At 42.2% G+C, this 22,991-nt stretch overlaps 1 protein-coding gene across 1 annotated transcript in view; it reads right to left on the reverse strand.

Moving 5' to 3' along the window:
- Positions 1–280: 280 nt before the first annotated feature.
- Positions 281–22,991, reverse strand: part of LOC136005965 (uncharacterized) — a 28,306-nt gene continuing 5,595 nt past the window's right edge. The window contains 5 exon segments of the mRNA XM_065663860.1: positions 281–719; positions 721–794; positions 11,577–11,667; positions 12,811–12,865; positions 13,449–13,550. Coding sequence (XP_065519932.1) covers positions 302–719; positions 721–794; positions 11,577–11,667; positions 12,811–12,865; positions 13,449–13,550 — 740 coding nt within the window. The 3' untranslated portion in view covers positions 281–301.

Raw genomic sequence — 22,991 nt, forward strand, 5'->3', positions numbered from 1 at the left:
TTGTAAGATGAATACTTACCAGCAGTCTCATACACACACACACAAAAGCATAAAGAAGGCAAAGTTCATTTTCTATTGAGGAGTTTTGTTATGGTAGGGCTCCTCATCACCATTTAATTATCCTTACAGAGGGTTTTACCTTTTTTAAAATGAATCTTCTTTATGCTCGTGAGCACTGAATGACCACATGAGCTCAGCAAAGAGGAGTCCCCTATTATGGAATCATAGAATAGTTAGGGTTGGAAAGGACCTCAAGATCATCTAGTTCCAACCCCCCTGCCATGGGCAGGGACACCTCACACTAAACCATCCCACACAAGGCCTCATCCAACCTGGCCTTGAACACCGCCAGAGATGGAGCACTCACAACCTCCCTGGGCAACCCATTCCAGTGTCTCACCACCCTAACAGGAAAGAATTTCCTCCTTATATCCAATCTAAACTTCCCCTGTTTAAGTTTTAACCCATTACCCCTTGTCCTGTCACTACAGTCCCTGACAAAGAGTCCCTCCCCAGCATCCCTATAGGCCCCCTTCAGGTACTGGAAGGCTGCTATGAGGTCTCCACGCAGCCTTCTCTTCTCCAGGCTGAACAGCCCCAACTTCCTCAGCCTGTCTTCATACGGGAGGTGCTCCAGTCCCCTGATCATCCTCGTGGCCCTCCTCTGGACTTGTTCCAGGAGTTCCATGTCCTTTTTATGTTGAGGACACCAGAACTGCACACAATACTCCAGGTGAGGTCTCACAAGAGCAGAGTAGAGGGGCAGGATGACTTCCTTCGACCTGCTGGTCACACTCCTTTTGATGCAGCCCAGGACACACTTGGCTTTCTGGGCTGCGAGCGCACACTGCCGGCTCATGTTCATTTTCTCATCGACCAGCACCCCCAAGGCCTTCTCTGCAGGGCTGCTCTGAATCTCTTTGCCCAGTCTGTAGCTGTGCCTGGGATTGCTCTGACCCAGGTGTAGGACCTTGCACTTGGCATGGTTGAACTTCATAAGGTTGGCATCAGCCCACCTTACAAGCGTGTCAGGGTCCCTCTGGATGGCATCCCTTCCCTCCAGCATATCAACTGGACCACACAGCTTGGTGTCATCAGCAAACTTGCTGAGGACGCACTCAATCCCACTGTCCATGTCAGCGATGAAGATGTTAAACAAGACCGGTCCCAACACCGATCCCTGAGGGACACCACTCATTACTGGTCTCCAGCCGGACATCGAGCCATTGACCGCAACTCTTTGTGTGCGACCATCCAGCCAGTTCTTTATCCACCGAGTGGTCCATCCATCAGATTGATACCTCTCCAATTTAGAGAGAAGGATGTGGTGTGGGACAGTGTCAAATGCTTTGCACAAGTCGAGGTAGATGACATCAACTGCTTTACCCTTATCCATCAGTTCTGTAGCTATTCATCCGGAGGTTAGTGATGACTGTAGGCAGGACGTCTAATTACCTTGCAAAAAAAAATCTATCTCCTCATCGTCCCTCTCCCCACCTCATTCTCCCCATCTAGTCCAGGAAAAATGATAATTAGAAATTTAACCCAGAGCTGCATAAAGGCTGCATAAAGGCTGTCAGCCTTTTTGTGTCTGAAGAAAACAGCAGTACAATTTGATGTAAGTATACTGTGTTCATGAATCCAAAACATAAATTGCCTTCATAATACTGGACGGAAGCAGGGAAGAAGCTTCTTTCAGCCAGGAGAGAACCAGCAGCAGCATCTCAAAGGTAAGGGAGGTTAGACTGGGGTAATTTGTCACTGTGCCTCTGCTTTTTCTGTTCCCCCAACCACTCACAGCATTTCTTTCGCTGATACGTGCCCTACCTCCCGAACTCCCGGCCACCCTGAAATTTCTCAGCTGAGCGCCCAAGCCCACTAGGTGTGACGTGCTCCAGAAAGGGCTTTCCATGCTTGTTAGTTCCTCCTGCTGCTGTAATCCTGCAAAGGAAATATTTTCACAGAGCAGTAATGCATGGCAGCCTTCACCTTCCCTAAAATATGGATGAGGAATGGTTTCAGTGATTGAACACAAAATGGAAAAGCTCTTATACCCGCTCCCCCAAAGAGAGCAGATTATCCTCTAGGCCATCATCACAGAACAGTAAAAAAAAAAAGAGAGAAATAGACAGTACTTTATGCCAAGTACAGCTTCTGAAGACAACAACATGTACCCCATCAGCTATTCAGAAGCTGGACATTGTGCTGTTGTTAGATCTTAGGAAGCTATTATTACTATTGTTGTTATTGTTGTTATTATTACAATAACTCCAGTTTTGCTAAGCAAATGGGAATCTCCATCTGCCTTTCATCTGTGATTTCCTAGTTGTTCCAGGCTCTGCCAAATAATCTAATAAATGGGTGCACAACCAAGCAACAGATTCAGAGCCCACAGTCACTATGCGGATGTGATCGCTAACCCTGCTTCAGTAACTTGTTTAACTACATCAGCTGGAGTCTGCTGCTCCTGATGCATGATTTTCAGTGAAGGAAGAGAAAAGAGCCTGTGAGGACAAAAGTTTTGCAAGAGAGTCTTTCTTTGAGCAGAGATTTTTATCCTTGCCAGACACAACTGAGCTATGCCAAAATGTGCTGTGCATGATCCAGTTCTCAAGTATGAAAACTGCTAGGAACATGTGACAAAGGAGGTTAGGCAGTTCAGCAGGCAGAAAAAAAAAATGAAAACTGACAAAGTCTGGCTATCCAACTACAGTTTTACAGGTATTCTAAGGGTACAAAGATTTACAAACTCCCTAGGGATACAGTGGAAAACCTCATGTCATTTAAGGAACCCTTAAAGGTAGTAACACAACACAACCATCCACATCACATTTCCACAAGTGATTTCAGACCAGTCACGTTGCAGCTGCTGTATGACCAGACAGGGCCATTGCAAGCAGCAACATCAAGCAAGGCAGGGGCTAGAGAAACCATTCACTAACCATTCACCTTCTTCCCCTTCATCTTTTTCTGGATTGTAATCCTAAATGAAATATTACCTATAGAGAAGACATTCTGTGTAAAAAATTCCATTACATACACAGGGTTAAACAGGGTTTTTTTTAAGATATTGCTTATCTTACAGAAAAAGTCTGTAACACACAAATTTTAGTAATCAAAATTGTAATTATGATATTCCATATCTTGTGGTTTGTTATAAAAAGTTGCATTACTACTAACCTTCTTTGCGCCTTTAATCCTCTGTAAGTTGGATGAATGACATATCATTCTCTTCAAGCAATAAGCGTGTGGTAGTATTGCATTTGTATCTTAGCAATGAGTGTGGTAATTGTTCATATAACCAGGAAAATTATGTACGGTCCTAAGGTTACCGTAATGCTGAGAAATGTTCAAAACTTTCCTGCGTACCCTTAATACTTACATGATGACACTTCACTTGGCTCTGTAGCTGCCTAGAAATGCAGTGTCAGTGTGAAAATGGTGGTATTTGGTCTCAAGGTGCACATACGCTAGGAGATGAGCTGAACACCACCCACATAATGGTGCTGTGTTTACTTTTCTACCTGTAAATGCATAAGTATTTCCAATACTTGTCAGCCACTTGCCCACACTTACATGCTCTTAACACAATATTTCTGCTCATCTTTTTTTGCCGTGCTCAGTGAAAAGTTGGAAAGAGTGCAGCTGTATAAAGCAATAGCTAGCACATTTTTTATGAGTAAAATTTATGGTGTAATGTATCTACTTTTAGCATGACTATTGTTAAACCTGGAGATCAAACAAAGTGACACTGAATATATTGCTTTATCAATTGGATTCGTTCAAGTGAAAAATGCTGATCATGCCATGTCTATCCCCTGGGTGCAGAAACACTACTTCACTACTTGAGCGGTCGATACATAAAAGTCAAATTCATTATAATTTGTAGCTTTTTTTTCTTGAAGAAGAACGTAGTTCTGAGTACATCAATATCAACTCTTAAATCCACATTGGATGGAGAGGGTACAGCACAGTAATTCAATCTCTTTACACTTAATATGGTCAGGAAGGGAGAATGAAAACAGCCTCTTGTAAAATGATGGAAAAAACAGGATGCAATCATTCTGATGGAGCTGTGCAAAGGAGTCATTTTACACCATTCGTTACCAGGGCAACAAAATATAGTGAGCCCCATGCATCTAACAGGTGACATTTTAGCTAAGAAATTGCTTCTTTGGTACTTTTTCTGTCTATGAAAAACAATGTTACTAGCGTTTTCACTTGTCATGTACTATAGGGCAACATATTCCTGCTGACAGACCCATAATGGAAAAATAGAGCAGTTAAATAGTATTACAGTCTAACTTTTAGGATAACGCTAATCTGCTCTTTAAAGAGACTTCAGACATTTTCAAACACCCTAGAGACTTGAATGACTGGAAATTTCTGCATGAGTGTATATGGACAAGCAGACAGATATGTTTAGTAGAAACAAAAAAACCTTCCTTTCCAATCTTTTCTGATTTAGCTAAAACCTGGAAGGTGTGGTTGGTTTTTTTTTTTTTGTTTGGGGGGAGGGGTGGGTGTTTGTTGGTTGGTTTTTCTTTTAGACAAATACACTTCAGTGTTTGTAAACAGCCACCCACAAACACACCAGTGCCAGATACATGAAATGGGCTAATTTTCATATACAATCATAGAATCATAGAATAGTTAGGGTTGGAAAGGACCTCAAGATCATCCAGTTCCAACCCCCCTGCCATGGACAGGTACACCTCACACTAAACCATCCCACACAAGGTTTCATCCAACCTGGCCTTGAACACCGCCAGGGATGGAGCACTCACAACCTCCCTGGGCAACCAATTCCAGTGCCTCACCACCCTAACAGGAAAGAATTTCCTCCTTATATCCAATCTAAACTTCCCCTGTTTAAGTTTTAACCCGTTACCCCTTGTCCTGTTACTACAGTCCCTAATGAAGAGTCCCTCCCCAGCATCCCTATAGGCCCCCTTCAGGTACTGGAAGGCTGCTATTAGGTCTCCACGCAGCCTTCTCTTCTCCAGGCTGAACAGACCCAAATTCCTCAGCCTGTCATCATATGTGAGGTGCTCCAGTACCCTGATCATCCTCATGGCCCTCCTCTGGACTTGTTCCAACAGCTCCATGTCCTTTTTATTTTGAGGACACCAGAACTGCACACAATACTCCAAGTGAGGTCTCACAAGAGCAGGGGCAGGACCACCTCCTTCGACCTGCTGGTCACGCTCCTTTTGATGCAGCCCAGGACACGCTTGGCCTTCTGGGCTGTGAGCGCACACTGAAGCTGGCTCATGTTCATTTTCTCATCGACCAGCACCCCCAAGTCCTTCTCTGCAGGGCCGCTCTGAATCTCTTCTTTGCCCAACCTGTGGATGTGCCTGGGATTGCTCTGACCCAGGTGTAGGACCTTGCACTTGGCATGGTTGAACTTCATAAGGTTGGCATCAGCCCACCTCACAAGCGTGTCAAGGTCCCTCTGGATGGCATCCCTTCCCTCCAGCATATCAACCGGACCACACAGCTTGGTGTCATCGGCAAACTTGCTGAGGGCACACTTAATCCCACTGTCCATGTCAGCGATGAAGATGTTGGACAAGACCGGTCCCAACACCGATCCCTGAGGGACACCACTCATTACCGGTCTCCAGCCGGACATCGAGCCATTGACCACAACTCTTTGTGTGCGGCCATTCAGCCAGTTCTTTATCCACCGAGTGGTCCATCCATCAGAATGATATCTCTCCAGTTTAGAGAGAAGGACGTGGTATGGGACAGTGTCAAACGCTTTGCACAAGTCGAGGTAGATGACATCAACTGCTCTGCCCCTGTCCATCAGCTCCATAGCCCCATCACAGAAGGCCACCAAACTGGTCAGGCAGGATTTCCCCTTAGTGAAGCCATGCTGGCTGTCACCGAGCACCTTGTTGGTTTTCATGTGCCTTAGCATGCCTTCCAGGAGAATGTGCTCCAAGATTTTGCCAGGCACAGAGGTGAGACTGACTGGTCTGTAATTCCCTGGGTCTTCCATTTTCCCCTTCTTGAAAATGGGGGTTATATTTCCCCTTTTCCAGGTGTTGGGAACTTCACCTGACTGCCATGATTTTTCAAATCTGATGGCCAGTGGCTTAGCAACTTCAGTCGCCAGCTCCTTCAGGACCCACAGATGGATTCCATCAGGTCCCATGGACTTTTGTGCGTTCAGATTTTTAAGATGGTCTCGAACCAGATCCTCTCCTACAGTGGGTTCAAGGTCTTCATTCTCACAGTACCTTCTAAGACCTGGGTGATGCAGTCAGAGCCTTTGCCAGTGAAGATCGAGGCAAAGAAGTCAATCAGCCTTCTTCAAATCCTGTGTAGCCAGTTCTCCCAAAAGCTTCTTCAGGGGGCCTATGTTGTCCCTAGTCTGTATTTTGTTTGCTGCATACCTGTAGAATCCCTTCCTGTTATCCTTGACATCCCTGGCTAGGTTTAATTCTAGCTGGGCCTTAGCCTTCCTAACCTGGTCCCTAGCTTCCCGGACAACATCCCTGTACTCTACACAGGCCGCCTGTCCTTGCTTCCATTTTTTATAAGCCTCTTTTTTCCTTTGAATTCTCCTCAGCAGCTCCTTATCCACCCAAGGAGGTCTCCTGTCCCTCCTGCTGCACTTCCTTCTAGTTGGGATGCAGCACTCCTGAGCCTGTAGCAGGTGACCCTTGAATATCAACCAAGAGTCCTTTGCCCCCCTGCCCTCCAGGGCTATATCCCATGGAACCTTACTAAGCAGGCTCCTGAGGAGTCCAAAGTCTGCTCTTTTGAAGTCCAGGGCAGTGAGCTTGCTGCACGCTCTTCTCACTGTCCTGGGGATCTCAAATTCAACCATCTCATGATTGCTGCATCCAAGGCTGCCCTGGAGTACCACATTCTCAACGAGCCCTTCCCTGTTGGTGAGCACGAGGTCAAGCATGGCACCTCTCTTTGTCGGCTCCTCTATTACTTGCAGAAGGAAGTTGTCTTCCACACAATCGAGGAACCTCCTGGATTGCTTGTGCCGTGCAGTGCCATCGTTCCAACAGATGTCAGGGTGGTTGAAGTCCCCCATGAGAACAAGGGCCTGCGAGCATGAGGCTTTTCCTATCTGTCTGTAGAGTGCTTCATCCACAGGTTCTCCTTGATCAGGCGGCCTGTAGCAGATCCCCACAGTAATGTCTCCCACGGCTGTTTTCCCTTTAACCCTGACCCACAAACTCTCTGTAAACTGCTCACCTGCCCCCAGACAGGGTTCCATACTCTCCAGCCTATCCCTAACATAAAGGGCAACTCCCCCTCCCCGCCTGCCAGGCCTGTCTTTTCTAAAGAGCCTGTAACCTTCCATTCCAACACTCCAGTCATAGGAGCCATCCCACCATGTGTCTACTAGTGTATGTATCAATTATTTCTGGCATATATGCATGAAGGTCATAAATCAGATCCTTGTACAACTGCTACTGAATTCATGAGGAGGAAGAGACCTGATTTCCTTCTCAAGGGGATTCAAGATCTGACATGGAATTTACTTGATTTGTGAATGAGCTTGTGAATCTCATAAGAGTTAGATTTTAGATATGAATAAAGTTCATCATTATCCGCTTTTTAATTTCAGGTGCTCCAAAAGTAGCCTAGCCCCTGGAACTGGTGTAATTCTAGGAGCTGGTGCTGACTGAGACCAGCTAAGAATTGACATTAAAACGCCTGACTCTGGCTGGTTTCTGAAGTAAGGGATCAGCACTAAGATGGGGTGATGACACCCACTAAGAGGTCACAAAGGTAATAGCACAGGATGAAGATTAAGCAAATGCTAATGAAAGCTGACAGAAAATTAATGTAATATTCAAAGAAACCTTTGTCTGAGTGCATGGGGACAGCATATTCTAGTAGCTAAAATGAGAAGTGCAGATACATAGAGGAGGCCAGAGATGAGAGAGAATATTTGGTTGTATGGGTAGATACAAGAAAGGCAACATACTTGCTATAAGGGCTGACAAGCCTTGGGCATTGTAGAAAATCATTGACATCACCCATGGAACATGACGTGACCAGTATGGCCCACATTTCAGCCTGGAGGATAGTAGAAAGAACAGCGTAATACATAACGAGAAAAAGAGGAAGTGATTCACTTCATTAGCAAAACTGAAGCAGAAATATGCAGGGTGTAGAGAAGAAGCAATCCTAAGGTTAAACGTATGCAGAGACAGGAGGATGAAGTGTAGGAAAAGGTAGGAAGTGAGTCCCACATTCATAGAATAGGAAATGAAAGCAGCACATTTTACAAGCCTTGAAACCACTAAGTATTAAGAGATTAGGGTAACTGGGGGTTTGATAATGAACTGCATTTTGAACTGCTTCTCTTTCCTATACAGAATCAGAGCTCAAACATTTAACAGGGTGAGATTTGCCTGCACTAGCTACAGAGGTGGGATGACACACAGCTACAAAGACCCTTCTATGAGACTGTCCTTGAAATGCAATGTCATAGACGAGACTTTAGAGCAAACATTTATTTCTGTTTTCTATGTCATGTAAAGTGACTAACTATTGCTACTGTATGGATTTTCAGCTTACTGGCTGTTTAACTCTTGATTTTAGGTGGAATTAATTTGTCCTTTGTCTCAGTCCTTAGGCCTTACTACTCCTTGTGGTGTAGTGATGTGTGTACAGCAAGGCTACAAAACAATACTTTCCTGTAAATGTAAAATGAAATAAGTCCAGCTTCCTAAATTGTTGCCAATATGTGCTCCCTGATGGGGTAATGGGATTCCCAATAGGTCACAGGTGAGCAGGGAGGTGTGTGTGCAATAGAGACAGATCTCTGGGTTTCCAGGCTGACAAAAGACAGCACAGCACATGCTAGTTCATTGCAGGTCACAGAAGGCATCTGCTGTCAAAGTTGCCTTCTTTCCTTTCCCCCTGGCTCTGAAATCTGATTGCAGCATTAGTTGTCTTGCTTGCTACTCACAGTGCACAGTTCTGAGCTGGACTGTGCTCAGGGTGAGCCCAAGGCCTCTCTGATCTTGGGCGGTGATGATGGAAAGCTTGATATTGAAAGACGTGGGTTTGGGACCCTTATTTCTCTGTCAGTGTGACAGGGCTAATCTGTGCCCTATGAACTCCTGGAAACATTATTTTGCCTGTTTCTCTGTCCCTTATCTCTCTTCTGTGTTTCTGTACAAAGCATTTAAGTCTCCAGCAAAGGCCTCTCTCACTTTTCAGTGCACATGCATTCCCTGCCTCAGGCCAAGGTAGCGCCAATACCTGACTGAGAGAGGGCTGCGCAGTGATTATAGACTGGTTTATTGTAACTTTTGTGCCAGGTTGCCCGTGCCTGTCCAAGAGCTCTGAAACAGTAGCGACCTTTGTATACAGACGTATTCTCAGCGGCACATCTTTTCAGGCATTCCTGCATCCCTAACCCTTGAACAGGCTGTGATGTTAATTTGTGTCACATTCATATAGCCTATATTAGATTAAAATTTTAGCCAATGTGTTGTTGGGCAAAGCAAAGTAATCAGTAACCATAGGGCAAATATAAAAATAGATTTTCATGTTCTTTCAGATGTTGTCCTGGGTTCAGTTGGTACAGTGCTGTGGTTTTTCTTAGTAGCTGGTGCAGTGCTGTGGTTTTGACTTTCAGCCTGGGAACAGCGCTGATAACACCCATGGTTTTAGCTGTTGTTCAATACTGATTACTCTGACCAAGGACTTTGTGAGTCTCATGCTCTGCCAGGGAGGAGGGGAAGCTGGGAGGAAGCAGAGACAGGACACCTGACCCAAACTACCCAAAGAGGTATTCCATACCACAGCACGTCGTGCCCACTATATAAACTGGGAGCAGTTACCCAGAAGGGCTAGATCACTGCTCAGTCAGGCTGGGTATCGGTCGGCGAGTGGTGAGTGGCTGTATTCTCTTCCCTTGTTATTTATTTCCCTTATCATTACTATTATTGGTGGTATCAGTAGCGGTTTGTGTCATACCTTAGTTACTGGACTGTTCTTATCTTAGCCCGTGGGAGTTACATTCTTTTGATTCTCCTCCCCATCCCTCCGGGAGCAATGGAGGGGAGGGAAGGGGGGAGAGTGAGTGAGCGGCTGCATGGTTTCTGGACTGCCAGATGGGCTTTACACCACAACAGTTCTTTTTGGCACTCAACGTGGGGCATGAAGGGTTGCGATAACGACAGATCTGACCAGAGTGTGTCTTATCGTATTTGTGATGAGCACTTATTGTTTTGGATTAATAGTCACTCATCACAATGCTGATTTATTGGCTCTCAAAGTTCTTGCTCTTGATCTCAGACTTTCAGCATGTTGTACCTGACATATAGCCAGTATTTGCTGTGTTATTGTTCATCCACTGGGGGCCATGGGCTAAAGTTCTTGTTTCATTGTACTTTATGGTAATGACTTGTAATACAACAGGGTCATTGATCATGAAACTGATCTGGCTTGCGTTCCCAGTGTGGTTATCACCTCTATACCTTGGGAGGTATGTAATAGAAGTGTTCAGCAATTACACATCTTTTTTTCCCATCCTCGGGAGGTCAGCCCGTGAAGGAGACATTCCCTTACCTTACCAGCCCCCCCCCCCCCCAGACTATTTACAGCATCCTTTGAGAGTTCTGAAGGTTTTGAATGGCCTTTGGGTACCTTTGAGACCTGCCTGCTGATTGTGATGGGGATCACCATGTTAGAACACATACAGAGTGTGTTTTACCCATGACCACTGCATCTGATCCTGAAAATTACGCAGAGTAGGGTTTAGGCCTTGTCTACTTCTAGACAACGATTTAGGAAGACCAAGAGACTTTCCCTGAGGCTGGACAGTCATGAGTGGCAGGCTGTGTGGGATAGTATGGGCAAGTAGCTAGGTCAGTGTGCCCCTCCAGTGCTTTGGAACTTCACCACTGAACAAGTGCAGAATCCAGAAAAATTAGTAAAATACTTAAATGAGGTGTGTTGTCATCCTGGTCATACCAGAGAGGGACAAATCATGGCAGTGTGCCGGGGCTTGGCCTATGCTTACAGGGCCCTGTTCAACAGTATCCCAACTTCAAAGGGAAAAAAATGTCTCTGGATCTGATGGCAAAGCAACAGACAACACAGCTACTCCAGCTCCAAGCACAGCAGCTACACCAGCCCCAGCAACAAGCACAGCAGCTACTCAAACTCTGACTACAACAGATAACGCAGCTACTCCAACTCCAAGTAGAGCAACTATACCAACCTCAGGGACAAGTACAGCAGCTACTCAAACTCTGACCAGCATTGTCAGCACAGCTACTCCAGCTCTGAGCACAGCAGCTACACCAGCCCCAGTGACAAGTACAGCAGCTACTCAGACTTTGGCTACAACAGACAATGCAGCTAATCCAGCTCCAAGCATAGTAGCTACACCAACCCCAGTAACAAGTACAGCAGCTACCCAAACCCTGACAGCAGATACTGCAGCCCCTCCAACCACAGTGATAATCACTGCAGCTAAATCAGAGACCAATTTGTGTCAATATCAGTTGCCCCTGTATGGAAGGGGAAAAGCAAAATAGAGGCAAGAAAGATGAAAGATGAAGAAACGAACTTACTACACAGGACAGCATCTGATCAGGATTAGTATGTGAATCAGAGGAAGAAGAGGAAGAAGGGGTGGCTTCTCGACCCTGGATCTCAACAGAGCTACGGAATATACAAAAAGATTTTACCCGTCAACCAAGGGAGCATATCATCACCTGGTTGCTCCGATGCTGGGACAATGAGGCTGATGGTCATGAGCTAGAAGATAGGGAAGCCAAGCAGCTGGGATCAGTTGCTAGGGAAGGGGGAATTGACAAAGTAATTGCAAAAGAGAAACAGACCCTCAGCCTTTTGAGGTGGCTCTTGGCAGCTGTGAAAGAAAGGTTTCCATACAAGGACGATGTCATGAGTCATTCAGCCAAGTCATGTCATGAGTCATTCAGCCTTTCACTCTAGAGAAAGGCATCCAGTCTCTGAGGGAATCAGCCAGTGTAGAGATGATCTATCACATCAAGCCAAACACTGGGGACGCACCCAGAGACCCAGATGAAGTCAAATGTAGACAACCCATGTAGCGGAAATTTACACGGAGCGCACTGTCATCATATGCCCATTCGTTGGCAGCAATAACCTGGAATGACATAGCACCACCAGCAGTGGAAGAAATGATTCATAAACTCCAAGAGTTCGAGGACAATCTCACCCCTTCCATCCTCTCAGCTGTGGAAAAACTATTCCAGGAGTTCAAACTATTAAGAGACAATATATCTGATCTATCCAGCTCCTCACGTGTACCAACACACGTCTCAGCTATTAACAAAAGGCATCCTACTGGTAGAAAGAGAAGATATAGAAGGTATACACCACAGGCCACCCTATGGTTTTACCTGTGGGATCACAGAGAAGTCATGAGGAAGTGTGAGAGAAAACCTACTTCAGCTCTGGAGGAATGGGTGTGTGAATTGAAGAGGAGAACAAAGGTCAGGGATGATCATCCCATGAAAGCTGCTGCTTCAGTCTCTGGTGAGCAGGCTTCCAGATGGAGTGGAAGAGCTGATTTTACTCCAGCTCCCGTGATAAAGACTAATCCCTGTTGACAAGACGTAAGTGACCATGTTGTGATGACTATTAGAGGGGTCCTGCGTCCAGCTAGGTAGAGATAGGGGACAATCGGGTTTACTGGACTGTGTGGGTCAGACGGCCTGGCACATCAGTCCCACAGAAGTATAAGGCTCTAAATAGCCCCCCCTCAGGCACCTCCAAAGGGCTTTGGAGAGGAATCCAAACATGGAAACACAACCTTACCATCTACCATGGAGTGATCCAGACTGCACTGGAACAGGGGCAAGCTCCAGAACACCTGCAACACATTGATGACATTATTGTGTGGGGTGATACAACACTCCCGTCATAGGAGCCATCCCACCATGTTTCTGTGATGCCTATTATATCATACCCCCGTAGATGTGCACACATCTCTAACTCCTCTTGTTTGTTCCCCATGCTACGAGCATTTGTATAGAGGCATCTAAGCTGAGCTCCAATCGAAGCCGGCTCGTTGGCTGGAGCAGCTGGTAAAAATAGACCTTAAAAGTTATCTATCTATTTCCAGCACTCCTGACATATGCAGGAACGTCTTTCACTGGACCAGCGCCATACAAGCCAGCCATGAGCACTTTCAGGAACGGAGCATTCACAGCTTCCCTGGGCAACCTGTGCCAGTGTCTCAACACCCTCACAGTAAAGAATATCTTCCTAATATCTTATCTAAATCTACCCATTTTCAGTTTAAAGGCATTATCCTTGTCCTTGCCCTGACCCAGGTGCAGGACCTTGCACTTGACTTTGTTGAATTTCATGAGGTTCACTCCGTGAAGCCAACTTCTCAAGCTTATCAAGGTCCTTCTGGATGACATCCCTTCCCTCCAGCATGTTGAACGTACCACACAACTTGGTGTCATCAGCAAACTTGCTCAGGGTGCACTCAATTCCACTGTCAATGGCATTGACAAAGTCATAAAACAGACTGGTCTCAATACCATCTCCTGTGGAACACCACTCATCAGCAGTCTGTACTTGGACATTGAGCCACTGACTGAAATACTTTTAGTGCAACCATCCAGACAGGTCCTTATCCACTAAGCGGTCCATCTGTCAAACCCATGTTTCTCCAATGTAGAGACGAGGATGTTGTTAAATAGTATGAAAGGCTTTGCATAAATCCAGATAGATGAGATCAGTTATATAATATATATAAACATATATAATACATATACATTATGTATAGTATAGAAGTATAGATTACATCATATTGTTATATAACAGATATTAATAATATAGACTGCAATTTTTTGAAAATAATATTCCAAGTATATAGTCTTTAAAGATTTGAGAATATCATTAAAAATAAAGTCACACTTTCACATAGTTCATGTAGATTCCTACTTATTCAAAATACTTTCCTTCAGATTAATTATATACCAACAACAAAGTCCTCAATAATTCAATTTATATTCATTTTATAGCACAAATAAATAATTCCTAAGTATTAAGAAAAGAACAGAGGAATGAAAGGTGCAGAATCATTTTAGGCTAGACAGCATCACTGAGGAAGCTCAGTCTCAGAGGACTGTCTCCTGTGCCCTAGGTCATTTGATAGAATGACATATTGTGATACATATAAAATCCCAAAAGTGAGAATCCCATATGATATCACTCTCATGGTGTTAAATGTCTGTTATGTTTACACCATGAAAGTAAGATTTAGTAAGAAGTTTTCTACAATCAACCTTTTATTTGTTTCTGAATTGAAGATCTATTCAGTAAGAGCAAAAATGTTAAATCAGTTGCTCATAAATTGCAGTAAAATTTTTTCATCACTACCAAAGCCAAACTAGAAGATTAATCCGAATACCCTAAGAATAGAGCAGCAGCTGAACTCTTCCTTCTAGATTTTGGATTTTCTTTCAGTTGGGTTAATAAATGTTCATTCTTTTGTACTAAAATCAGCTAAACATTGTAAATTCAGAACCTTGGTTTCAATTCAACATGTGAAATTTGGGGTCCATCTTGCTGTCTTCACTTTCCCATATTAGCATCTTCAGATATTGGTGGTCAATTTAACCCTGTCTACAGGTCTACAGAGAAACAACAGAAGCAAACACCCGTTTTTCATGTTTTGTCATCACCACCAAACATTCACTGCTCTCCAGGATCTCTCCATCCTCACTGTATTGTGCTTTGTTGCCCAATGTAGCCTCTTTCCTATTCAGCTGCCATGATTCTAATTACTAATGCTTTTAAAATGAGGACATTGTAGTGCATGCAGACTGGGCTAAACTTGTGCCCTGTGCAATACCATCTGGCAAGGACAACAAAGGAAAAGATTGGTGCCTGGTTGTTGGTTTACAAAGGGATTATCAGGGGGATTGCAGAGGTCTATAGGATGTGGTAGGACTGGAATGACAAGATACAAGTTCTCTCTTTACCAAACATAGCACAGTTTTGAGTGGGCAGGCTTTCCTTTACCTGAAAACCTGGCATCTCATCCTATTTACTCCCTTAATCTTGGCTTTCAATGCTAATTAAAAAATCTATAGTCCTGAAAATTGGGAAGGTGAAAGGTGGGCAATTTACTGTTAAGAGAGATTTCTCTGTAGGACATAAGTGCAAGGCAGGGATAATCTGTGCATGAAGTTACATGTCAGAAGAATGGTCAATTAAAGATACTTGATGTTGGTTACACCAATCCAGTACAGACTCCTTAAAGACAGCTAATTGCACAAAGCCTGATGTGACCCTCAGAATTGACAAGCAACCTAAGTAGACAGAGAGGCAGTAATAAAGCCAGGAATGTCAAGTAAAGTGGAATTTATATATATTTTTTATAAATATATATATATGCATATATATATATGTATTTTATATATATTTATATATACCTTAACCAGTGGCACAAGTAATAAAGAAAAGTGATTTGGTTTGGAGAACGATATATACTTCAAATAAGGGATAAACTTCTTTTGATATGTTCAGCAATATGTTTCAATGTGCAAACTGATAAGTGAGAGTGGAAGAAAATAGGACACCAGGAAGTCATAGGGAACTAGCCAAAGAGAAAGGTAAGTGGGACAAAAGTCAAGTGAAAGATTGTTCTTGCTGACATGGATATATAGAGAAGAAAGTACCAGTGAAAGGCAAGTTGTCAGACCTGAAGTGGAGCATCTAAATCAGTATTTAGGCAACCCAGTGCATAATCTGGATTTTAGAGATACTAAGTCCCTTCAGCTCACACTAATGTAGTATTTATCACCTGAGGGTGTCAGACATATTTTTATGTGCCTGAATCTGAATTATAAGTATATATGCCTATAGACAGATGCTTGAGGTTTGACTAACTGTTGATAGAAGTTCATAATAACATTAAAAAACAAAACCCAAACATCAAAGGGATAGTTGTGTATGTGACATTTTCACAGCTTATTGTGTTTTTTGAAATGTTGCTATAGGATAAATCTTCCTTCAACATTTTCCTATCTGTCTGTGGTCTTTGAGATGCCAAATGAAGGATGACTCTTCACTGGGAAGCTATTAGATATTGCTATAAATACTAGCACATGGAGTACTGTAGCCTGGATAAGTCCTGGGCAGATTTACCCTCGAACACGTGCAGTGTATGGGCTGATAAAAAAGGTAGAGGTGTTTAACCAGCCATTTGCTCCTTCATGTCACTTTTCAACCAGTAGACAGAGGAACAGAAAACATCTCTACAACAGATACTCCAGGTAGAACTGCCTCAGGTGTAAACTAATGCTAAAGAAGGTAAATCTTCAAAACTAACGGAATTTGGGTATGAAGAATCATCTAACACATTATATGACAGGGTGTGATGATAGGCTGTTTCCAATGCCTGCTTCTTTACAGGGAAATTCCAAGCATTTCTGATGTAAAAGACGTCCAAAATGTCTAAACATTGACCTCACAGTTGAAAACATTGAATAGTCCTTCAGGGGAATATCATTTGAAAGTCTTGGCTTTGTTGTTTTAACTGAAATAGCAAAGTATGCATTAAATCTAATTGTGTTGAGGACTGTTCATTTTTAATTCAGCATGCTTCTATTCCCTTCTAGAGGCGATGTGCAAGTATCTTCATGGAAACTCTGCTACGACGAGGTAAGCTGAGGCTCCTTTTCCATAATTATAACTGCTGCACCTGTGGCCTACCAACCACTTTGGATTAGATGTGAACGTGTGCTCATATTTATGTGGCTTTAGTAAATGCACACAAATGATGTTTGTTTTAGTTTTACGCACTAGATAGGGGAGAACAGATCATACTGAAGTCACCCTGCAGACTATCAAGTAAAATAGTTATCCCTTTGAAAGTATTTCAGATGTGTACCACTACATGTCAAAGGGTTCTCCATTTTTGGCTAAAATAGCATGAAACCCTTATCTGCACTGTAGCTAGTGTGTTCTTTTAGCACACAAATATATCTAAGATTCCAAGGCAATAGAATCATAGAATAGTTAGAGTTAGAAAGGACCTTAAGATCAACAAGTTCCAACCCCCCTGCCATGGGCAGGGACACCTCACACTAACCCATGTCGCCTGAGGCTCTGTCCAGCCTGGCCTTGAACACTGCCAAGGATGGAACATCCTTGGGTGACATGGTTTACTTTATTATTTTTTTCCCCAGTGTAATGCTTCAGATATATACTGGTTTTGAAAGAGAAAGTTATTTTCTGAGGGGCATTTTTAATTACCTATGAGCTGATTGAAGGTATTCAAACACCTACTACTTTAATTTCACTAAGGTTAGTGAAAGCAGAAGATAAATTAACATACATTTGGGAATTGCTGCTGTCTGAGCATTTGGACGTTGTTAGTGGAAAGCATTGATTTTGTTTGGCTTTTGTATGGCACAAAATGAGATTGACCTCAGATAGCTGTTCTGGAGCAGTTCATGGCCACTGACAACTGAAATGCAAAATATCCCAGTTCTGCCTTAGGAGTTAAATCCATTCCACTGATTGATTGGCTTGCCCAAGCAAATAATCACTATTAGTCTGGCCAAGGTTACTGGTTTTCTGTTCTCAAAGGCTGTAAAAGGCAATTTCACTGATTCCATATTGCATACCAAAAAAACTAATATAAACGATACATAATTTTGCTTTATATAATTTATGTTGTGTAAGGTATTACTTCGCAATGAATTCAGCTGAGTTATATAAACCCACACCAACTCTGAATCTAACCCCTTTGCCCCAGACACCTTCATTTGGGTTCCTGAATTGTATGTTCCCTGAAAGATACACCAATGAAGGGGAATCTTCAAGTGGCTGTCTCTTTGAACTTTGCTGAACAATTTTACACCTTGAAGAAATTTATGCCGGGTTGTTTCTTATTAGATCTAAGGAGATTTATAAAAAGCATTGTAGATTTGAATTATCATAACTAGGAAACTGTCCTGGTTTAAGCCCAGCTGGCAATCCAGAACCACACAGCCACTCGTTCATTCCCCCCTGCTTCCTCCCCCTGATCCTGGAGGGATGGGGTGGAGAATCGAAATAATATAACTCCCACTGGTTGAGATAAGAACAGTCCAGTAACTAAGGTATAACACAAATCACTACTGCTACCACCAATAATAATAATGATAAGGGAAATAAATAACAAGGGAAGAGAATACAGCCGCTCACCACTCACTGACCGATACCCAGCCTGACTGAGCAGTGATCTAGCCCTTCTGGGTAACTGCTCCCAGTTTATATAGTGAGCACGACGTGCTGTGGTATGGAATACCTCTTTGGTCAGTTTGGGTCAGGTGTCCTGTTTCTGCTTCCTCCCGGCTTCCCCTCCTCCCTGGCAGAGCTTGAGACTCAGAAAGTCCTTGGTCAGAGTAGTCATTATTGAACAACAACTAAAAGCATCGGTGTTATCAGCACTGTTCCCAGGCTGAAAGTCAAAACCACAGCGCTGCACCAGCTACTAAGAAGGAGAAAAATGTGACTGCTGAACCTAAGACAGAAACTGAGGGGGCTGTATTTCCATAGAGCGGACATTATAAAGAAATGCCGAAGTCTGTGTTTTGGGTGTAGAAAGTACTGAAGCTTTTTAACTAACCTTGAACAGAGAAACACAATGTACCAACAAAGCACAGGTAAAAAACACACATTGATTCTGCTAGCTAGACTAATGTCCTGTCTTACTTAGATGTGCACTGCCAGCTTTGTCAGTGTAGGTAATTACTTGCTCCTTTAGTTCCAAGCAGTTGCCCATGTGTGTGAATTGTTAATAAGAAACAGAAACCCTCCTTTTGGGAGAATGTTAGCTGATGAGGACAGCCTAGTGAATGTGTGTGTTAGTAGCAGAGGTGATTAGGAACTTTTCTGTACAGTATTTTTTGTCCATGCTGTTGCTTTAGAGAGACCAAAACTTCTCAGAAAAACTCGTAATTTTTTCTACTTTCTGTAGTGCATGCTTCAGAAATGCCAGAAGAACAGCTGTTAAGTGAAGCAAGGCAATTTCTCCCTCAAGAGATTGAACTTCCCTTCCCACTAGATCTCCCAACCCTGGAGGCCCAAATACTGAGAGACCATATGGTCCTATATTTGCTCAGTGTCTTTTTTACAAAGTATGAAACAAGCGCCCTGTTCCACTTCCATTTGCATCTTAAAAGTTTTCTGGCAGCAGTGGCTTAGGCAACTCTGCATTCATTGCTTCTGTGCTCCTCCCAGGCATGCTGGAATCTTGCTTTTGCTCGCTCCCAGGGCTGAGCAACCTGACAGCAGCTCCACAGCAGTCAGCAAAGGAGCATACTACACACTTTGAAAGATCAAAGAGGACAAGTCTTTTCAATCCACATTCAGGTCTTGAATTCTACCCCAAAACCGCCAAGGAAGTAGCAATGGCTGTGACGGCAATGTTCGGTTGCTGGCAGTCAGGCTGGGGCCAGCCACCCCATCTATTCATAACCCCATATAGCAGAAACTAAAGCATAATAATTTTTATCCAGTTGAAATGCTCCATAATGTTGTTACTAAACTTCTGCTCCATCCCATTCTTTAAAGCCAGTCTATTAAAATTTCTTCCAGGTTGAAAGTCAGCTCCACTTTACAGGCACAACACTTCGACTAAGATTTCTGCCACCATCTCCCACCACAACCAAATAAGCATTCAGAAAATAACGAGGAAAAATTAAAAATCAATCAAACAAATAAACAAACAAATAAGCAAATAAAAAGTAATGAAACAGGATTAGAAGAGCTAAGCTGACATGAATTGCAGACTAGAGTTAAAAGGGACAGTATATTTAATTATACAGAGGAATGGCAGGTGGGGGAAGGGCAGTGACACTAGGTGTACTTTGCGTCCAAAAATACTTGGGCACAGTGTTAACAGACAGGTTCAGATGATGTTCCCATCATCTTTTAGCTGTTGCTACCAAATGTACAATGTGCTTCTGTGTACTGTCATAAGTCAGCTAAAACATGTGTAAACATATGCTACGTCAGTCATTAAGGAGAAGGGTATAATTACACTTTTAAATGTGGCAAAGCATTTTGAAAGTAGCATATAATTTTCCAGAGCAGGAACCTTTATGAAACATATCTTTCCCCAAGTGTTTATACAGCCTGACATCTCCAGGTTTGTTCAGATCAAGAGCCCCACTGTGAACAAGCAGGCTTCAGACAAAGGAGGCAATTTTTTCTTGAGATGCCATTTCAATAAAAGTGAGAGGCAACAAAAGAGAGGAGGGGAAAGAGCAAGAAGAAAGAGAAGAAGGGCACAATGTGTTACTGCACATGATTCAGAAATATGTAGGATCTCGTATAATTACCCTGGGAAGGACTGTCGACAGGTGCCTAATGTCAGGGTACTGCTTGCACTGCTGTCTAATAGCAATGCTGTGGTTTTACTCTTGATAAAGTTGAAGACAGGTATACAGTTTATATTTCTAACTAAATTAAATAGTCTCACTGTTCATTTGCAGGCCACGGGATCATGCAGTCTTACTGGGAACAAGGCAGAGAAGGAAGGCATCAAGGGAGCATCCTACAAAATGTTTATTTCCTCCTTTTGATAAAAGCTCTACATAAGAGGGATTTGCAAAACCGGCCTTCAAATCTTAACACCCTCCCTCCTTTTTTTCTTCATTTATTTTTTTTAGGTAATTTTCAAAAATATCATCTCAAATAGTTTTAAATTTCTGAAAATAAACAAAAGCACTTTTCTGCCTGCTAAGCTCAGCTGAACCAACAGGCTATGTTGGCTTAGCAAGTTATCACTCATCAGCTGCATCACAATAATCATCACTTAATTTCTGTACTACTTTCAGTGACTGCAGCAAAGTGAGATCTCAAGCCACAGTAATCGAGGAAGAGCAAAGTAACATTTCCTAGCACTTGAAATAGACACATACAAGCTGCCTTATTCAGCAGACACACATTTTTTTACACATTTATCTGACATTGGTACTTTTTTTTCCAGACATGAAGTATTTCTTGTCCAGTGAAATACCTGAGTTTAGCAAAAAAAAAGATGCTTATGCTTGTAAAATAGCATAAAATTTATGGTTGATGTAATTTGCAACCTTATAACAGTGTCCTAAAAGTCCTTATTCAATCATGGGGAAAATATAATGGTAACTATTCAATAGCTGGTAAACATTTGAAAGAGATGAGGAGATTATAAAATTACTATCAGTGAACATTAACACCTGATAGAAGAAAATAATTGTCTGTGTGTTATTTTCATGAAAATATATTTCCCCACATCTCTTTCTCATTGACAGTGTTGGTCACTATAGTGTTCCAGCAAGTTAATTTATGTCTGCCTCCACAAGCAATGAAAACTATATAGAATACCTATAGAAATAATTCTAGAACAAACTTATAGAAAAATCCATGGATGATAAAACTATGTCTATTAATTTATTGCAGTTCTACAATTGTTAAGTATCTGAAAGTATTGGATACATGTCTATTTCCCCAAAATTCTTACAAATGTTCAGACTTTCCAAGAAAACTTATCCATAGTGCTAGAAGAATTTCCGCCAAATTCCCAAGACTTTAGAAAGCCAAGCCCACAATGAAATTTTGAATGTCATGTAACAGTAATTGTCAGGCAAGATTTTACCTGCCATGCTCAAATTTTGACTATTTTAGCTGTAGTAGAATTTATTTCTCTATCTTACTTCTTTAAATTTACATCAATTTCTCTTTATAGTCAGTTTTAGTTTTAATTTTGGTCTTACCATATGCTGAAGTCTCGTTTGGTATGGCTGAATGCGTGGAGTACATGCACAGTCAAATGTGTTGAAGTTTGTGTTGCATTAAATAGGCCAGTTGACAACATGATTTGGATCACAGAGCACAGCAGCAAGACTGTGTGGAAAGAATCATGCAAATTATGATTTTTTCAGTGAAAAAAATAATACTTTCATATTTAAAATACCTCTGTAGCTCTCTAGTCCACACTCTTATTTTTTTTATTATTTTTTTTTTTTTCAGAAAGCAGGCTCTAGTCCAATACAAATGTTGTACATGTACTAAAATTCAATCTTGATTAGTTAATCCTCTGAATTCAGCTTCACTATTCCTGTGATCTCTGGAACATTAGGACTTTCTGTCACAGCAGGAGACAAAGGTCCCAGTCAAGAAAGGCTTGGGCAGTAAAAGAAACTCTTGCACGATTTTGCTGGTCATTTACCTGAAAAAAAAAAAAAAGAAAAAAAAAAAAAAGCTGTAGACAGCAAGAAAAGTCCTAGAGACCTTCATGCTGGCACTGAGAATGAAAACCAAAGGGATATAACCTGATGCAAAATTTCTTAAGACCAGGTGTGGACAATAGGCTTTTAATGCGTATTGGATCTTCCATATCACTGTGCTGCATCAGATTCCTCTTAAATTGGAGGTTTATCCATCCTATCCAAACTACATCTGATGTTCTTTAACAGCAACATTGATCCTGCTATAGACAAAGCCAAAATGCTGTAGACCCTGAAAACAAATTAATAGAAATTTATATACCTGAATGGAGATTTATTTTCTGCAGTTATCATTGTTGACATGAATTTGGCACTTTATTTCCACTGTCACAAAATTAAAAAGAAGCTGTGGATAATACAGATTCTAAGCTGGTTAGCCTGTATTTTTTCAGCATAACTAAAAACAGTTGGATTACTACAAAAAAAAAATAAATTTTAAGTTGCTTTTAAAAGCAGAAAGTCATTGTAATTTTAGACTCTTGGGAGTTGTACTCAATGATCCTTATTGATCCCTTCCAACTTGAAATATTCTAAAGTTCTATGATCCTAATTTTCTAATTACCTTCATTTCAATGGGGATCAAATAATTAATTAAAAAAATCAAAATAGTTGCAACCACTTTTGTTTATATAAGCTTTTCCATCTGTAACAAAAATGATGGAGACAATGTTGAAATCTTATGCAATGATGGCTTCTGAACTGACTGTTAGCATT

Source organism: Lathamus discolor, chromosome Z (assembly GCF_037157495.1).
Source record: "Lathamus discolor isolate bLatDis1 chromosome Z, bLatDis1.hap1, whole genome shotgun sequence".
Classification (NCBI taxonomy): Eukaryota; Metazoa; Chordata; class Aves; order Psittaciformes; family Psittacidae; genus Lathamus; species Lathamus discolor.